Source organism: Capra hircus, chromosome 16 (genome assembly GCF_001704415.2).
Source record: "Capra hircus breed San Clemente chromosome 16, ASM170441v1, whole genome shotgun sequence".
NCBI classification, from domain to species: Eukaryota; Metazoa; Chordata; class Mammalia; order Artiodactyla; family Bovidae; genus Capra; species Capra hircus.
Window position 1 is genome coordinate 74,947,396 of NC_030823.1, and position 17,780 is coordinate 74,965,175.

The 17,780-nt window shown below is 44.9% G+C and overlaps 1 protein-coding gene across 1 annotated transcript in view; it reads left to right on the top strand.

Moving 5' to 3' along the window:
- Positions 1 to 17,780, top strand: part of CRB1 (crumbs 1, cell polarity complex component) — a 213,175-nt gene that overhangs the window by 169,801 nt on the left and 25,594 nt on the right. Inside the window, exons 9-11 of the mRNA XM_005691053.3 lie at positions 5,710 to 6,619; positions 9,097 to 9,225; positions 13,301 to 13,427. Of these exons, the coding sequence (XP_005691110.2) occupies positions 5,710 to 6,619; positions 9,097 to 9,225; positions 13,301 to 13,427 (1,166 nt within the window). The remainder of the gene's footprint in view (positions 1 to 5,709; positions 6,620 to 9,096; positions 9,226 to 13,300; positions 13,428 to 17,780) is intronic.

Below are 17,780 nucleotides of genomic sequence, written 5' to 3' on the forward strand. Positions count from 1 at the left end.
TTTTTCTTCATGGATCTTATCTTCCTTGGATGTTTTGTTTTATACGTATTTGCTCATTTGCTCATCATCTTTTCCTCAGTGGAATATATGCTTCAAAAGAGAAGGAGGTAGTCACTCTGGCTTCCCACCGTACTCCCAGCACTCAGAACAATGCCAAACACATAGGAGGCTGTCAGGAAGCATTTGCTTAATGAATATCTGTTTTCTTCAAGTTAACTCAATATCTTCACTTAACTGCTCTAGACTTAAAGTACATTGCCTGCATACAATTTAAAAAATATACAAAATACCTTGTAAAACAATGAACTAAAATAATAGTCTGGAGCTAGAGGGTAGATGGCCCTCAGACCCGTTAACAACTGAGCTTGGAAGTGACTGAGGACAAGTATATATTTACTCTGATGTTTATGTATTTTAAGATGATATGTCAACTTATCAGTTGACATGTGAAATGTATTGCATTGTGTATATACTTGGGGAGCTTTTCTTGAAGAATACACATACCCTCATGCTTCATATTTAAGAAATAATGTACTACACATGGGGCTTTCCAGGTGGCGCTAGTGGTAAAGAACCCACCTGCCAAAGCAGGAGGCATGACAGACCCGGTTTCAGTCCCTGGGGTGGGAAGATCCCCTGGAGGAGGGCTTGGCAACCCACTCCAGTATTCTTGCCTGGAGGATCCCATGGACAGAAGAGCCTGGTGGGTTACAGGCCATGGGGTTGCACAGAGTGGGACACGACTGAAGCGACTTAGCACACACGCACACGAACACATGCTGCACACATGAAGAAAGCATGATGAATTTGCATAAAGAATGAGATCAGGCCTGAAATGTGATGCAGAATTTTAATGCCACCTTTTGCCTTGCTCGACCCTCTGAATCCCTTGCTTAAAATAGTTCACTGCTTATTCATTTTATTATTACTCTTTTGATGGAAGTACTAAAGTTGTTTGTCCCAGGTATGTTCTACAAAAGGGTTTAAATCATTCTGAATGCCTTCATAGGGGAAAAAAAAGAGGGTTTCTAAAAACAGTGGCACTCACCACACCCCAGGTGAGAGTTGTTGCCTTCTGTCTTCATGTGAAGGACTTGGATGCCTCGGAAAGGCATGGAGGGCTCTTCATTCCTAGGCGTTGCCTCTGCGGAGAGAGGAGAAAGTTTGCCTCTGACCTTTCATAGAGTCTCAGAAACATTTTTGATGTATGCTCTATCTTAATAAAGTGGGGGAGGGGGAGGGAAATCAGTAGGAGGGGTGAACTTTTCCTATCGGACAGATATCACCCCAGATCATCTTTGCTCTGTTGTATGTGATCTCGTGACCGTATGGTATGTTTTTCGAGTGAGATGTGCTGAAAAGATAGTTCTGCTAGAGTAACTACTCTTGAGAGTATAGCTGGTGCATTACCCGAATTTACCTTTAGTACCTAATTGTTTCTATCTGTGCATCCTATAGAAGGAGAGAGACTTAAAAATTACAACCCACCTTAGACAGAGACGTGTTTATTATGATCAAGTTCCCTGAAGGAAGGCAGAGTATAAATGGTACCTGCACGGCGGTTCTAACTCAGATAACAAGGAGTGACTTCTGCACAGTCAGCATGTCTGTGAGACAAGTTATGCAGCGTGACAGACGCCACTCTTCCTTCAGGAGCTGGAGGAATAATGAGACTTGTCATGTTAACATTTATGTTAACATGTTACATGTTAAAGCATGTAATGAGGCACTTCTTGCTCTTTTCCTCCCTAATTGCAACCTGGCTGGAAAAAAAAAAAAAAGATTCACCACAGTCAAAAGCAATAAAATCAAGAGCAATGTTAATCCAGTCAAATAATCCACTTGAATTTACTCAGGTTGAGGTTTCTAATCATTATCTCACTTTTCAGAATTAAGGACTGAGTGACTTTCATACATTATTCATTTAATAATATTTACTGAGCACCTACTCTATGCCAGGCAGTGTTCCAGGCACAGGGCTTAGTGGGAACCTAGACAGAGAATGTCCAAGATCTCGTGAAAGTTCATGTTCTAGTGAGGAAAGACCAGGAACAAGTAGGAAAATTTTTACTTATTTTATTATTATGTATTATTTTATATATAAAATGAGTATTTATATATTATATAAAATGTATATTTTATATATATAAAGAATCTGCCCATAATGTGGCAGACCCAAGTTTGATCCCCAGGTTGGGAAGACCCCCCTGGAGTAGGGCATGGCAACCCACTCCAGTATTCTGGCCTGGAGAATCCCGTGGTCAGAGGAGCCTGGTGGGCTACGGTCCAGAGGGTCACACAGAATCAGACATGACAGCAACTAACACTTTCACTGTTTCACTATTATATTATTATATTTTTGTTTATTTTTAATTGGATTGTTAAAGAAAATTTAACGATGTAATTTCAAATAGTTAGAAGATGCTATGGAGAAAATCAAGCAGAGTAATTGAAAAGAGAGTGGATTTGGGACGGAAACACTTGGATAGTTGGGGAAACCCTCTCAGAAGAGGTGACATTTGAGCACATATTATGTTGAGAAAGAGGCGGGTGTGGGAAGAGCAGGGGCCAATATCCTGTCTAAGTAATAGCAAGGGTAAAAGACACAGTTTGGGAACAAGCGTGTTGTCTTCAAGAAACAGCAGCTTTTGTGGCTGTAGCACGTGAATGAGAAAGAGTGGCCGGAAATGGTGCTGGAGAGTCGGTCAGGGGCTGGGTCACAGAAATTCTGTCCGCCGTGTGTGGGACTTGGGGCGTCTTTCTGGATGTGATGGTAACCAGTGGGGTCTCAGGCTCAGGAATGGTCGGTGCGTTGCTCTGCAGAGCAGTAGAAACTATAGCACTGAGGAAGAGCTGGAAGAGGCTGTACCTGAAGTGTCCGAGGGTGAGTGTGGTGCTCCACATGTGAGCAAACACAGTGCTGGGAGGTTCATTTCCATGGAAAGCTGGGAGACAATGAGCACAGAGAGTTGCCTGTTGGACCGGGTCACACCGGTGCCTCCGTGACCTTGACCAGAGTGGTTTCAGCGACGTGACGGGAACCAAAGGCTCAGTGGAAGATGTTAAGAAACAAAATGGGAGATGAGAAAGTGGAGACAAGGTGAATATAAAACTATTCGGAAAAAGCTTTGCCAGAGAAGGAACTAGAGAAATAAAAATGCAAGAGGGTCAGTGGGAGTCAGTGTAGGACTTGGGTTTTCATGTGCAATTGCAGCCTATTTGTGCACCGTTGGGAAATGAAAGAAGGGGAGGGAAAATGATGATGAAGTACAGGGGGAGGTTCCGTGTAGAAGGTGGAAATGAAGGGGACCCAAGGCATGGCTGGGACAGCTGAGCTTGGGTGTATGAGGCAAAACCTACGGCTTCCCACCCGATTAGGGAAAACCCAGCGGTCCCCCTCCTGTGTGCTTCCCCTTGACTTTGACACTAGGACCCCACTGACAACATTTCTGACGCCTGACGTGTGCAGGCTACCCCTGACCAGGCAATTCCGCAGCACCAGCTGGGTGTCCTACAAGTTCTCACAATTCAGTGCAACTCTGACTGTCTCTCCAGACATCGTGTGAGGTCTCACAGGCCACAGGCTCGGGCCCGCTGCAAGACTCCCACCCCGCTTCCAATGCCAACCACAAGTCCAGGTTGTCACTCGTGCTTCTGATCAATCAGCTGTAAATCTGAGATTCCCACAATCCCCACCTCAGTTCAGTTAGTTTGCAAGAGCAGCTCGCAGAACTCTGGGAAACACTTACTGGTTTACCAGCTTATTGAGAGATCTGCAAAGGCCCAGATGGACATCTGGATGAGGAGATACACAGGGCGAGGTCTGGGAGGGTCCCCAGTGTAGGAGCTTCTGTCCTGAGGAGGTGGGGTGCGTGACCGTCCCAGTGTACCTGTGTTGAGCAGCTTGGAAGCTCTCTGAATGCCATACTTTGGCGGTTTTGTGGAAGCTTCTTTATGTAGGCATGACTAATTATTAACCCCATTTTCCAACCTCGTCCTTCTCTAGAGGATGGGCTGGGGCTGAGAGTTTCAGGCTTCTAGTCATGGCTTGGTCTTCCTGATGACCAGCCTGCATCCAGGCTCCATTCAGAAACCCAAGCAGAGTTGTCTCATTATAACACACATGCTCCCAGTGCCATGCTCTCATCATTTAGGAATTTACCAGGATTTTCGGAGCCTCAGGTCAGGAACCAGGGGCAGAGAACAGTATATATATTTTCTGTTATTATACAGATGAGAAGAAGGGCAATGCATCCATTATAACATCCATATGCATCCGATGCATCCATATAAGCTCCAGTATTTTGGCCACCTGATAGGAAGAGCTGACTCCCTGGAAAAGACCCTGATGCTGGGAAAGATTGAAGGCGGGAGGAGAAGGGGACGACAGAGGACGAGATGGTTGGATGGCATCACTGACTCAATGGACGTGAGTTTGAGCAAGCTCTGGGAGATGGTGAAGGACAGGGAAGCCTGGTGTGCTGCAGTTCATGGGGTCACAAAGAGTCGGACTTAACTGAGCAACTCAACAACAGTCTATTATAACAGAATAGAAAGCAGAGTGGATCCAAATATGTCAGGTTTACAGGTCAGGTGGAAAGCTGAAGCAGTTCTTCTTTCTCTTGTTTTCTTAAGAACGTATTAAAGGAGATCATAAACTGACAGCATCGGGTATTTTAAGAGATAAAACACTTCAATAGAAAAACGCAGTGAGATTGCCCCAAAGTGCTGTGGTCATATGTGATCACGTATACCTGTCATACAGTGGAGCAGATGGTATGGTTTTATGGTTTTGCCCATTTCACAGCTCTTAGTTAGGCACAGATTGGTAACTGGACACCTAATTGGAGTTTGCAGATAGTAAATCAGTCATTTAGACTGCTACTTTTAAGAGTCTCATGGTCAGCTTCCCAGGTGGTACTATTGGTAAAGAATCCGCCTGCCAGTACAGGAGACACAAGAGATGTGGGTGAGATCTCTGGGTCAGGAAGATCCCCTGGAGAAGTAAATGGAAACCCCTCCAGTATCCTTGCCTGGAAAATTCAAGGGACAGAGGAGCCCAGTGGGCTACAGTCCATAGGGTTGCAAAGAGTCGGACACGACTGAGCACACACTCAGCTAACTCAGAAGCCAGTGTCCACTGTTAATTTGCTGTGTAACCGTTGCTAGACTTGAGATTGCTTTGTGCTTAGTTTCTTGATGTATGAAATGGGTAATCAATGCTTTATTGGTGGGAACCGAAGTAAAATAATAGTGGAATGTATTAGCGTTTCAATGGAAAAGAAATATATGCTTCGGGTTTTGGTGTCAGACCTTCCAGGTTTGACACTGTCTTCATTAACTATTAGCCATTTGACCATGAAAAACTTATTTAACTTCTATGAATCTCAATTTCTTATTCTATAAAATAGAAATGATATTAATAATAAACCTGTATTTAAGAACTGTATTAAAAGTAATATAAAGACAACTAACAGAGTGCCTAGCCCATATCAATCAATACATGATGGTAATAATGTCTTGATCATTAATGTTAATAAAGGTAATTAAGCAAAAGAGTTTGAGCAAGCTTCAGGAGCTGGTGATAGGGAAGCCTGGCATGCTGCAGTCCATGGGGTCACAAAGAGTTGGACACAACTGAGCAACTGAACTGAAGCAAATGGTACAGGTTTAGTCAAGTTGCTGACTGGCATGGCCTTCTCTCTTTAGGTATCGCAAATGCTGTTTTTAATGGACAAAGCCATGAGTTAATATTCAGGAGCAACGGGAACATCACCAGAGAGCTCACCAACGTCACGTTCGGTTTCAGAACGAGGGATGCCCACGCGATCATACTGCATGCAGAGAAGGAGCCTGAATTCCTTCGTATTCATATTCGGGATTCCCGGCTGTTATTTCAGCTGCAAAGCGGCAACAGCCTTTACACGCTGAGTCTGACGAGTCTGCAGCCGGTGAGCGACGGCGTGTGGTACCAGGTGACCATCTCCATGACAGACCCGGGGGCCCAGGCTTCCAGGTGGCAGATGGAGGTGGACGGGCAAACGCCTCCTGTGACCAGCACAGTCGCTGCCGGGAGCCTCAGCTTCCTGAAGGACGACACAAACGTCTATGTGGGTGACCGAGCTAGCAACAGCACTCGGGCCCTGCGAGGGTGTCTAAGCACGATCGCCATCAGCGGCCTCTATCTGTCTTACTTTGAAAACGTCGGTGGCTTGATGAACAGACCTCAGGAGGAGCGGTTTCTCAAAGTCTCCGGGCCTCCGGTGGAGACGGGCTGCCTGCAGCTCGACGCCTGCCGCTCCGGGCCCTGCCTGCATGGAGGACGCTGCAAGGACACCTACAGCTCCCACCGCTGCACCTGTCCCGCGGGACGGTCGGGGCCACACTGCGAGCTCGACGTCGATGAATGCCTTTCAAGACCCTGTATCCACGGCAACTGCTCTGCCCCTGCTGGGGCAGGCTATCACTGCAGGTGTGAGCCTGGCTTCACCGGTGTGAACTGCGAGTCAGAGGTGGACCACTGCCAGCGTCACCAGTGTGCAAACGGGGCCACCTGCATTAGTGACGCCAACGGCTACTCTTGCCGCTGTCCTGGAAACTTCACGGGAAGGTTCTGCAGGTGAGCATTAAGCGTTAGTCACTTAGTCGCATCCAACTGTTTGTGACCCCATGAACAGTCGCCTGCCAGGCTCCTCCATCCATGGGATTTCCCGCGCAAGAATACTGGAGCAGGTTAGCCAGTCCCTTCTCCACGGGGTCTTCCCGACCCAGGGATGCAACCCTCGTCTCCTCCTTGCAGGCGGATTCTTTATCTTCTGAGCAGCCAGGTGAGCCTTACACCCACATAAAGCATGTCTGGAGGTGTGCTCACGTGCACAGGTACACTCAGTACGCCGTGCTGAGCAGGGGCTCACGGTCACGGCCATGACGGTTCAGGCCTGTGAAGACAGGATTGCATCTGCTGGCACGTTCTACAGGATTTGGACCACATCCTTCAAACAAAATGTCTTCTCAGTCACCTCGGGCAGAGTATGTCTCGGGAACGACGGGCCCCGGAGTCCGAGCCTTAAGGCCGCAGGAAATAAACACAGTGACAACCAATACAAGCTGAATTCTGGTTTTGTAGGAGGAAGCATGACTCCTATCCCTGAAAGAATGCCCTGGGTCACTTCAGGCAGGTCAATGTTACAAAATTCTGAAAAGGCTATGTTGAAGTGGTTTCCAAAATGGGAATTCATGACTCAGAATGAGCATGTTTCGATGACTTTGTCATGAATTAATGAGGGAACCAGTAAGATAAAAATCAAAATGTCAAAGGACAATACAATTACATACATAAATACGTACGCATAATAGATATGCATGTGGGCTTCCGTGACGGCTCAGTGGTAGAGAATCCGCCTTCCAGTTCAGGAGACATGAGAGATGTGGGTTTAGTCCCTGGGTCGGGAAGACCCCCTGGAGAAGGGCATGGCAACCCACTCCAGTATTGTTGCCTGGAGAATCCCATAGACAGAGGAGCCTGGCAGGCTACAGTCCACAGGGTCATGAAGAGTCAGATATGACTAAAGTGACTAAGCATGCACATAGGAACATGAGACCGTTATTTCCAGCAAGTAATAGATTCCAGGATGTTGACAAGAATGCCTGGAGTGGGCTGGCAGCCTGGAGACGTTACGGTAGTTCAGAGGTGATACCTTCACTGGATGAATCTCCTGGTAGACACAACATGTAGTCACAGCTACAAGGAGATGTATTTTTGTCTCCATGATATTGTTGTTCAGAGCCTATGAAGGCAAGACACAAGGCTGACTGCTGAGTACTGACGTTCCAATAAAACGTGACTTCTCATAGTTAACCTGCTCATTCGCCAACAGGTAAACTGAATGCTTAACAGCAAAAGACATTCAGGATCAAAATCAATAGTACTGCTGTGGTGACTTTGGATAAGTAAGAGACACATATATGCCTAGGAGCCAGTGCTCCAGTATTTGTTTCTGCCTAATTCATCAAAGCCAAGTTTTCAAAGATTAAATTTTGATTCAAAAGTACTTTCTAACAAGATTCAAAAATTGTTTATTAAACGTTAAGATGTATACAAAGCTTCCTATTTGCATTGCTAATTGACCTCTTCCAAAGCTGGTTGACATTTTTGGCTCTTTTGAAAAATCCTTATGATATTTTCTTTTTAAAGTCAAATTGATTAGCTCTTGTGGGAAGAGACACACTTACCGTATAGGCTGCTTTCTCCATATTAGCTGCAGTCTGATGAGCAGAACAAAATAAAACTCATTTTATCTTTCTTGAATAATAACTATGTATCTGATTCCATGCACAACACGCACAGTGTAGTTAAGGACCTAGACACTTTAAAGTCTTTTTAACCAGCCCCATCACAGCCCTGGATTTTATTTGGTAGTAAAGTTCTGCTTAGCATCTAACAATTTGTACTGGCTTTTATAGGCATTCCTTAACATATAAAGTTGTGTTTTTAAACAAAAGAGCCACACTCTGAATTCACATGTACTTTCCACTGACTGCTGTATACAAACCTCCTGGACAGCATTTGGCTTGCCTTCTGCTAAGTCATGAATTATTGGATGAGGGCAGCAAGTGTTGGCGGGGCAACCGGAGTTCGGCTTCAGTGAGAGGCAGCGGAGAAATCACACGAGTGCTTGGGTACCAGAGTCCTGGCCTTTCTTTCCTGACGTTTATAGGGATGCAATTTTCCTATGGCCTGAAGTGATTTATTAGCCAAGCAGCAGCAAATCTAGCCATAGCAAGTTTCTTTCCAACACTAAATTTATTGCCACCACCACCCCACCCCCGCACCCCCCGGCACAGATCTTATCTCATGAATGAGCACTGGGTAGAAATGGAAGATGGATAGGCACACTCCTTACAGCGCCCTCCCGCAGGACCTGTGGACCAAAGAGTGATCCATGTCCAAAACAGCACAGTTAAGCATCTGTAGCTCAGTTGGCCTGAGCACCTCATGAGTTTGGCACGGACAAGATACACGGACTTTTCTAAAAAAGTATTCTTGAATGAAATGAACAGGATGAACTGCAGTGACTGTTACTTTTTTCTCCCTAGGTACCTCCGATTACCCTCCACCTTCTGTGGGAATGAGAAGACCAACCTCACTTGCTACAACGGTGGCAACTGCACGGAGTTCCAGGGAGAAATGAAGTGCGCCTGCTGGCCAGGTTTTACGGGGGAACGGTGAGTCTCAGCAGAGCTTTACGGGAGGGCCTTCCAGGCCAGACAACAGTGAGACGATGCGAAGTGTGTTTCTTCTCCGCTTTCTCGTCTCAGTTCCCATAGGAAAATCTGTGCTTTAGTATAGGTCTGGCCAGAGTCAAAATAAAAAAGAAAAATTACCCTTGAGGTCAAAGTCAAGGACACTTTATGAGCCAAGACTTTAACTAGGGAAATATGTCTCTGAAAAATGTGAAATGTGATATTTTTCTTTCTTAGAAATACTTCTGGATTCATGTTTCTTTCCCACTAACTCTAACACATGATGCAAACGTGGGTGTTGTTGAGGTCAAATAAAATATACCTTAAAGACTGCCCCGTGGACTTACCTAGAACACTAAAAGTATACGCACCTTATCCAGATGACTCTACTGTTCCCGGAGAAGCCCTGTCTCCTCCGTACCTAATGCTGGGATTGTTGACGTGGAATTGATTACTGCTCTCAATATATGACTTGCTGAAAATGCAGGCATGTTTGTATATGCATGTGACTTGCTGAGGTGAGTTCAAGGGCAAAAATGTGCAGGTGTGTGTGCTAAGTCGCTTCAGTCATGTCTGACTCTGCCAGGCTCCTCTGTCCATGGGATTCTCCAGGCAAGAATACTGGAGTGGACTGTGATTCCCTACTCCAGGATATGTACCTGACACAGGGATCAAACCCGCGTTTCTTATGTCTCCTGCCTCGGCAGATGGGTTCTTTACCCACTAGTGCTGCCTGGGAAGTCCAAAAAAGTGCACACCCTGTAGCTTTTGTCAGATTCCCCAGGGGATCAGTGTCCCCAGAATGGTGACAAACCGAGACTCTACATGATACACTGTAGCAGCAGAGAACAAATACCTGGCCATTTGTCTAGCGCTCTGCCAGGCACCCTACAAATATTGTCTCTAGTTGTCTTTATATCCCTTCTGCATTTGTGTAAACTGAAGCTGAGAGGTTAGGGGAGAGGTCAGGTGTCAATTCAGATTGTGCTGCAGCCAGGTCAGGCCACCTTCAGAACCTCTGCCCATCTCTAGGATGTTTCTGGCATAAACATATGACCAAATCTTTACTTGCAACAACTAAAAGAAAAGGGAAAGAGTTCTCCTCCATCTCTTATACCATCCAGGGCTAGATAAATTGTTCTCTGATCAGGCTTCCTCCATTGAACAAATTAGATCAAATCCAACACCTTGGACAAAACGATTTTGACCGAATTAATTTCCCCAGGAGAGTAGTCAGTAAAATAATGGGTGCATTTTTGCCCCATGACAACTGCAGTTTGGATTAACTGGAATTTTCTCTTTTTCAGCTAGTGCTTCGGGCACCACACAGACATAGTTCTTTCGTCATGTTGGCAAACAGCAGGCAGTGTGGCCACACCTGCATTTTTCCCCTCCAACATTCAGTGACAAGGCTGGTCCTTGCTTTCTTGGTCTGCTCTCAGCGGCTGGCTCTACGAAGCACGGGCGGTTGGAGAATCTGTGTGTATGGAGGGGTGTGACCTGAAGTCACATTCTGCTTTTCACAGCACCGGTTTTTTTCCGTACATGCACCATAATAATATTGTTAACCCAGAGACCATTGGGTTGGCCTCTGATTCCATCTCCAAAATACTGCAAAGATTTTCTTGTCCGGAAATTTGAACAATGCTTTATATATTTAAGTGCTGGTTCCCTTCTGCCTCGATGGCACAGTTTAATGCTTACTGTTATTATTCAGTTGATTAACTGATGTCTAATGACGACAGCTTAGACCTCATCCAGAGTCTTGGATTATTTTTCTCTGCTGCTTGCATGTTGTCCCAGTTTACAGTAAATGTCTCCCTTTCCTCCAACATTGTTTGTTTGTTTTTTCAAAAAAAAGAGTATCTGACATTTAACCTCCAAATTGTTGATTTCAAATATGGTAAGAAAAGCAATCTCAACATTCTCCTTCTTCTCCCAGGAATCATTTCACCAAGATAAACTTCTCCACTGAAAATGAATTTCTAAAATAGTCCCCAGGTGTTCCATGGATTCCATGCTTTCAAAGTCCTTCTCTGTCATTAGTTATTTCACTGGATGGCAATGGATTTATTTTTTTTAATTTCCTGCCCATTAATAACTTCTAACGAAAGCTCCAATAATGATTGTTGTGTGTATACTGTGTACTGTTCAGTTCGAAAGAGAAGTAGATAAGCAACAGAGAAAGAATAACTAGGGGAAAAGCGGAAAGCACTGGGCAGCCTCCCAAGGACTAGGGGGTGAGGCTTCCACAAAGCCCAGAGATGTTGGAAAGCTGTCATGTAACAGACCGCCTCCTCTGCCGTGGGGCTCGACCTCCAGCTCTGTGCCGTCACCCCGGCAGGCTATGCGTGGTGGATGCTCTGAACGTTCCAGCCCACCCAGGGCAGGGAGGACTTGGCAAGCCCCCTCCAGTCATTGAGCTCTGCTCTGCTCCAACCAGAGAGGCCTCCTCCAGCCCGGGAGCCTGAGCCAAAGCAGGGAAACAAAATGTCCCAGCTATGCTTGGTATCCAGCGGGATAAGGAGCTGTTTTTCTGGGATGAAATCTTATTTCCTTTATGCCTTGGGGAGGCCCTGCCCCACCACCACCTCCTCTCTTCATTTCTTGAGCCTGGGGATTAGTGGATGACCCAGGCGCACATGCTTACCTCTTCAGAGGTGGGGAATGAAAAACTGCTTGGAGTGGACTTCACCTCTATGAGCTGCTCTGCAGAGACTTTTGAAGCTATGATTTTGTATGAATTTCCCAAAGTCAGAGAGATGTCTCAGTTACTGCTCTATCCCGAGACCCAGTGGAGGTTTTGGCATGTGCTCAATATCTACTCAGTAAGGGACTGGGCAGTTAATCGGTGAATGCACAGAAAAGCAATTTCTGTAGATGGAAAACCAGGTGAAAAGTGACAGTGCTCCAGGGAAGAGGACAGTTTCAGTCACCGTAGAACTGGCATCACTTGTTTTTGGAAAATTTTGGCTTTTGAAAATCATTCTGCCTGGACTTGGAAAGGTTACAACCTAGCTATGAAACCAGTTTATTAGCGAGTGCAATCTTCTGATTATCTACTTTGGCTTTTATTAAAAATGGAATCACCAGGACTTCCCTGGTGGTCCAGGGACTGGGACTCTGCACTCCCAATGCAGGGCGCCTGGGGTGTGATCCCTGGTCAGGGAACTAGATCCCATGTGCTGCAGCTAGGGGTTCACAGGCGGCAGCTGAAGATCCCACAGCTGCAACTAGGGATCCCGCTAGCCACAGCGAAGAAGCCACACGCCGCAGCTGGGATCTGGTGCAGCCAAATGAACGGGCGGTAAAGAGCCTGCCTGCAATGAGGAGATGCGAGAGATGCAGGTTCGATCCTGGGTTGGAAAGATCCTCTGGAGGAGGAAATGGCACCCCACTCCAGTATTCCTGCCTGGAGAATCCCATGGACAGAGGAGCCTGGCGGGCTATAGTCCACAGGGCCCCAAAAAGCTGGACATGACTGAAGTGGCTTAGCTCTCATGCATTTTACATATATACATATATATATATATGTAAAATGCAATTCCCAAGGAAAATAATCCAAAAGCCCCCAGAATACACAAGTACATTTTCCTGCTTCTTATGGGCTTCTCCCCTTCGCCTGGCACACGGATGCTTTAGAACTCTCATAGCCCCAGGTCGACTCTGTAGACGCTGGGTTTGAAAAACACAGCTCCCTCCCCTGGTCCGCGCGGACCCCAATGAACCGAACTTTAACGAGGTGACCACCACACTAACTCTTGAGGGGGAAACGGAAATTGACCTGTGCATGGCGCCATTTTGCTTTAGTTTCTAAAGATCTGCAGCAGTTTTCTCATTCTAATTAACAGTGTGCTGTTGTATACACATTATTTTCATTAAAACCAAAATCCGTGAAAGGCATTTGGAGGGCTGTCTCCCAGCTGTCGGACACGCAGGAAGGGCGTGGGGATTGGCCGGTCCCACTGCGCTGGGGAGGCCGAAGCGCTCCCTCCCTGGTGGCGTCACGGCCAGTGTGCTGAGCCGGGGCCCGGTCTCTGCCGTTTCTGTCTTGAAGGTGTGACAAGGACATCGACGAGTGCGCGTCCGACCCCTGCCTGCATGGCGGCCGCTGTCACGACCTGCTGAACGGGTTCCGGTGCACGTGCGCGCTGGCCTTCGCCGGGCCGCGCTGCGAGCTGGACGTAAGCGGCCTCTCCTTCTACGTCTCGCTGCTGCTCTGGCAGAACCTCTTCCAGCTCCTCTCCTACCTCATCCTGCGCCTGAATGATGAGCCCGTGGTCGAATGGGGAGACCAGGACGATTACTAACTGCGTCTGAGCGCTCCCAAACCTGAAACCACGACTTTCAGGATATGCCTTGAAATTTAATCATCTTGAAAAACTAAATTCAAGGCCTATTTTAAGCATATTGCAAAGCACTTGACGAGTGTAGCAAATATCTACTTATTCTGGCTCTAAATGCAAAGCAATATTGTTCTCAATACAAGCAGAAACGTCTCCTTGCTGAGAATATTGAGTACATATATGCCATCATTCTAAGCGCATCTGTGTCTGAAGGACCCTTGCGGTGAGAGGGTGCTTTCTCCCACACCTGCTCTTGTGGGCACCTTTATAGTGTAAGTCACTCTCCCTCACCCTCATCCTCAGTCAGTCTTGTCCTCTCATTCCCATCTATTATTCAGGACACAACAGTTTGAAATTAGATTTTTTTAAAAAATTTTTATCCATCTATGCTGTGTTGCCAGTTCTCCGGTAAGTTAAAAAATGACAGATAAAACTTTTTTCCGTTCCTTTTTTCCTGCAATACTTTCTATATGAATAACTTTTTGTTAATTGCTTATAAATTTATGAGCTTATTGACTTTCCTATCAAATGAACTAATTGAAATTGCTTTTCAATACATATTTTAAAAAGAAAGAAATGCTATTCTATAGGTATATACTAAAAATACAATTTATAAAACTTGAATTTCCTGGAGGCCTATTTTTCTAACATCTGCAAGTAAATTTATCCTCTCAACTATATTTTTGAAGAGAAAACATACTGCAGCTGCTAAGTTGCTTTAGTCGTGTCTGACTCTGTGCAACCCCATAGACCTGTATTATAATCAAAATATATTTGGCACAATGATTTTTTAATAAATAAGTACATGAAGTGATGGATTTACCAAGTAAATTAATAAGGTATGCAAAGATTAATATATATTCTTGCTTAGCTTTAGTACAGTATATAATATATTAATTAGAAAGTAACTTTATTTACTAGTATTTTTATTGCTTCCGCTGACTTGCTGTCATTTATGCTAAGTGTCTGTGTGTGGACATACCTTCCCAAGGAGCCATGATTAGTGTTCATTTAAAGGGAAAATAGGTTGATCTTATGAATTAATTCAGAAAGCAACTATAATAGCAAAGGCCCACCAAATATCATTTTGTAAATGCATTTGTGTCTTCAGGAGTTGTCCTGGTTTGAAAATGTGAGGGTGTTTTATCCATTGGGTGGTATCCAATACTCATGTAGTTCCTTCTTCTTTTTTTTTTTTTTTTTTGGTTAATAAAATTGTTTTCCTGTGGAAATTACAAGCTAAATTTAAATATAGCATGACATCAAAACTACAAAGTAGTATACTATAAAAGCAAAGGAAGTCAACTCAACCTGATTTTTCAACAGTTATAGAGGATTTTATGCAGCAAATGCTCTATGCTGTGGAGTGCTGGCAGGCACTCAACTGGAGAAACTTATGTTGAAGTTTTCTTTCCTTTCTGCTCCCCACCCCCTTACCCCCCGACAGCATGTGCTGACCCACCATCTCAGCTGATCTGCTGCAAAGTTAGATTTCCTGACAAGAGACCTGGAGAAACCCTTCCTATCAATATTTGCTTTCCCAGATTATCTGAAGTAACCATAAAATTGATTATAGCCAAAGCCCACACATACAGTTTTCACATCTACTCCCTCTTGGGCATATCTGTAATTATGTACATACAGGTCATTCCAAATATAACACGTTTCCGTCCAGATATCTTTCTGAGTCCCTCGCCATTTCTTCCTCCATGCAATTCTATTGTCAGTTGCTTTTCCGTTTCCCCATGTCTTGTCATATCTGACCTAAAAACCCTGTCCTTCTTCTCTGTCTTCTTCTGTATTTTCAGTTGCATTGTGTGTGACTACAGCTTGTGCACATTTGCACGGAAAAATAAAACCATTGTTTCTGTGTCTCTACTCCTCATCTTCTGATATCTGTCTTCATTTGCCTTGACTGTGTCTTGCACGCTAAGATGGCCACAAGTCTGGTGTGTGTGCAGGTACACACACACACACACACACACACGCAAACACAAACACAAACACATGGGCAAACACAGAAGAACCTGTGCTGATCACCCTGAATGGTAGTCTCTTCCCCCAGACATGTTCCTGCAGGTAGACCCCTGTGCCCGTCTAGGTCAAAGTTCCATGTACCTTCCCTCTGTGTCCAGACATTCCTCTAGTTGGGATTCTCAAGTTGATGACATCCTTAATTGTTCTTACTGGGGATGTGCAGTGTCCCCGGTTAACCTGGCTCTTGAGAAGGGGCCCTCTCACCTGAGTGACAGAAATCTACACAGGCTCCTCTAGACTCTGCCTCTGAAACATAACCTGTAGTGGTTGAGTTAGAAATGTTTCATTTTGCTCATTTTTAAGGTTCAGCATTTGAACTAAACAAGGCTATGTGTCTATTTTTGGCCATACCATTTCCTCCTGTGTGTGGATGTGGTTTTTATCACCCTTCTGTTTGGAGAACAGGGAAAGTTGAGAAAATAGGGAGGTTTGGAGAAATCAGTGTTTGGACAGCACAGAAAGACGAATATAACTCTTCCGAGAAACTTCTCTGGGCCAGGGATTGTGATAAGCCTTCCATAAACACATATTTTTCACTGTAAGGGCAACCAATATCTCTCACCTTCCAAATTCTTCACTAAATTGTGTTTAAAGATCCCTTTGCCATATCTGAGCATTACAGCAGAAGTTGTTCAGCTTTAATTTTGCAAAATTTAAATGGAGTCTTTTCTGGGAACGGTGATATATAAAGTTTGAGTTTAGTGATTTAGGAAGAATACCAGTGAAGAAACTATGAAAATTATTCTCAACTGCCAAAATCACTAGTAATATAGACTACTTCATTTCACAACTTTATTTTTTGATTTATTCAACAAATGCTGATAAATACCTTCTATGTGCTATGCCCTGGACTAGAGAATTCAACAGTAGATTAGACGCAGCACATGCCCACAAGCTGAGGGTCTCATTGAGGATGTAGACTGGCAGAGGAGAAGAATTCCTGGGTCAATGTTAGGATGGAACTCAGTGCCAGCTCTAGAGGAGTACAGAAGAGGGGCATTTTCACTTGGTCTTCAAGGCAGAAGTAGAAGCAGTGACAGATTTTATTTTCTTGGGCTCCAAAATCCCTGGAGACGATGAGTGCCACAAATGATGCTTGCTTCTTGGAAGGAAAAGCTGTGACAAACCTGGATAGCATTTTAAAAAGCAGAGACATCACTTTATTGACAAAGATCTGCATAGTCAAAGCTTTGGTTTTTCCAGTAGTTATGTACGGATATGAGAGTTGGACCATAAGGAAGGTTAAATGACGAAGAATTGATCCTTTTGAACTGTGGTGTTAGAGAAGACTCTTGAGAGTCCCTTGGACTGCAAGGAGATCCAACCGGTCCATCCTAAAGGAAATCAGCCCTGAATATTCATTGGAAGGACTGGTACTGAAGCTGAAACTCCAATACTTTGGCCACCTGATGGGAAGGACTGACTCCCTGATGCTGGGAAAGATTGAAGAGGGGAGAAGAAGGGGATGACAGAGGATGAGATGGTTGAATGGCATCACTGACTCAGTGGACATGAATCTGAGCAACTCCGGGAGACAGTGAAGGAAAGGGAGCCTGGCGTGGTGCAGTCCATGGGGTCTCAAAGAGTCAGACACGACTAAGCGGCTGAACAACAACAATAACAACAACACCCTCAAGTCCATCCAGGCTGTTGCAAAGAGTAGGATCTCCTCATTCTCTTGACTAAGATGTTATTGCACAAGGAATCTTCTTGGCTTTGCGTGAGGTCTCTTGCTAAGGTACACGGACTCTGGTTGTGGGGCACAGGCTTAGTAGCTGCTCAGCATGTGGGATCTTAGTTCCCTGAGCAGGAATTGAACCTGTGCTCCCTGCATCACCAGGCGATTTCCCTGCATCGCCAGGTGATTTTCAACCACTGGACCGTCAAGAAAGTCCCCACAGATCATTTTAGGAAGCAAGTCTCTGTTACAATCTAGTTAACAAAAGACTCAAGGTGAATAATGAAGCTGATCACACCATGTTAACTATTATTTTCTTGAGTTATTCCTGTTGGTTTTTACTCAAGAAGAACTTTTAACATTGGTTCATCTATTAAAAATAGAGTTGTGATTAATGAAACAAAACAGTATGCAAGTGAATATCATGATGTTATCTAGTTGAATATAACATGAATTTAGTTTCTCCCAATCTTTTT